The 2,015-nt window shown below is 42.9% G+C and overlaps 1 protein-coding gene across 4 annotated transcripts in view; it reads right to left on the bottom strand.

The window, feature by feature from the left end:
• Window positions 1-1,629, bottom strand: part of KCTD15 (potassium channel tetramerization domain containing 15) — a 58,891-nt gene extending 57,262 nt beyond the window's left edge. For 2 of the 4 annotated variants that reach the window (XM_075073844.1, XM_032766684.2), the window contains exon 1: window positions 96-619. Coding sequence is in view for 1 of the 4 variants with exons in the window: in XM_032766688.2 (XP_032622579.1) it covers window positions 649-781; window positions 1,110-1,129 (153 nt within the window). In the remaining 3 variants the exon portion in view is untranslated. Of the gene's footprint in view, window positions 1-95; window positions 621-648; window positions 782-1,109 lie in introns of those variants that run through there. The other 2 variants (XM_032766688.2, XM_075073843.1) reach the window with 2 other exon arrangements.
• Window positions 1,630-2,015: the final 386 nt, after the last annotated feature.

The following is a 2,015-nucleotide window of genomic DNA, read 5'->3' as shown; positions in this document are numbered from 1 at the left end:
AAAAAAAAAAAAAAAAAAGCCATGCAATGCAATGCGCACTCCCCAGTCCATGCAGGGAGAGAGACAGGAGCAGCAGTCAGAGCAGCTTTCCTTACCTTGAACACAGAAGACAGATCTGCAAACCCCCCTTTTGCTTTGGGCTCTGTTGGGTTTGTGTGTTGATGGGTTTGTTTTTTGCTTTTATTACTATCTTTGTTCCTTAGATCCTGCTGTGATTATTATTTTTAAAGCTGCTTCTTCTCTCTCTCCCTCTCTCTTTTTTTATGCTTCTTCTGTTTATTTTGTGCGTGTGTGTGTGTGTGTGTGTGTGTGGAGAGGAAAAAAACCCTTAAAATGAAACTGCCGAGGCTGTTATGAGAAGAAAGGCAATAATCCCGTCTCTAAATAACAGAGGGAAGGGAGAAGAGGAGGAAAAAAGGCGAATTCTTGCTCAGGGCTTTGCAAACGCCTCCAGGGCAGAGGATTAGGCTACAATTAGCTCAGCCCTTTGCTCTCGCCCTAGCTAATTTTGCGATGAAAATTGGATATTTTTCCCTCCTTTTGCTGGCGATCTCCAGATTTAAAAAATACCTTTACAAATAACATTTAATAATAATAATAATACAAAATTAGATGGCAAACCCCAAGCCCCCTCCTCCCCAAACTAACCCCCCTCTCTCCTTGGCTGCAGAATCCTTTCTCTAACGGTTTGGGTTGCCAGCTCCTCTCCTTCCTTGGCTGGGGGGATAACGGTTTAATGTTGTGGAATATCAGGCCACTGTCACGTCCTTCAATAGATTTACTGAAAAGAAGAAGGAGGAAGGGGGGAAAAGCTGATTTTAATCATTGTCATTTGGTCTGATGTAATATTTCCCCAGGCATTTTCAACTAGGCATAAATTTTCAGCTCCCAAATAAGTAACACAGGGCACGTTTCTCACATCTCTTGACTCCTCTGTTACAATCAGGGTAGCACCCACTCTGCACTTGTTGATAAACTAGATCAAGTTAAAAAAATAATCAAAACTACAGCAATCAAGATGCAGATCGGGGGTATTTTTGGGGAGAGGGGGTTGCAATTATTCCCTTCCCCCTTCCCCTCCGTTTTCCCTCCCCTCACTCCCTTTTCACCCTTTGCTAATGTCTCGCATTGTAAACGCCAAATTTCCTGTAGGCCATTAAAACCAAATGACGTCTATCGACATGCATTGTGCTATTGCAGAAAGCGCCCTGGCAGGCCGCCCCTGGCCAAAAGCGCCATTTCAATTATAGCGCACGGCTAGATGGAGATGTCTGCCATGAAGATTTCCCAGGCAGACAGGCAGCTCCACAGGCGCTCCGCTGGCTTGGCCACAGCAGCAGCCGCTGCTGCTGTTTCCCGTCGCTGTGCCTCCCCGTTTGGAACCTCACACCCAGCCCCCTCCCTCCAACCAGCAGAGCAAAATCCTCCATAAACTTTTAACAAAAGCAGATTGATTTGGTTCCCTGCATTTATTTATTTTTTTGCCGCTAACCCAATCTGGGATACTGATCTCGAGGGAAACCTGCATTCTCCACCTCCCCCGACCCGTACTACTCCCCTCTCCCACACAATGATGTTTACCTTGAATAAACTTTTAACATTTGTGCGTGTGGTTTCATGTATTTATTATTAGTGTTATTAGTTGCAGATGGCCAATGTGGCATATGGATTTCGGAAGAGTTGCCTGCTGGGTCAGCCTTACACGATATATATATATATATATTTATAATATTCGTCCTGGAATAAATTTTTTAAAAAAATCTGTCTCCCTTATTTTATTTATATGATTTAATACAGATCAGGTCTTTTTTATTTTGCAGATCACCCATCTGGCTAATGAACACTATAAAAACATCCTTCTCAGCCCCTTCTTCCTAAAATTATGTTTCTCTCTGAATAAACTTTTAAAAAACTGTGTGTCCTTTGTTTCATTTATGTGATTTCATGCAATTCAACCCCCTTGTTATTTTTGCAGTTCATCACTCTGCCATGTTGATCTCCAGAACATACCTTTC

Source organism: Chelonoidis abingdonii, chromosome 19 (assembly GCF_003597395.2).
Source record: "Chelonoidis abingdonii isolate Lonesome George chromosome 19, CheloAbing_2.0, whole genome shotgun sequence".
Lineage (NCBI taxonomy): Eukaryota > Metazoa > Chordata > Testudines > Testudinidae > Chelonoidis > Chelonoidis abingdonii.
This window is presented reverse-complemented; position numbering and strand designations above follow the sequence as displayed.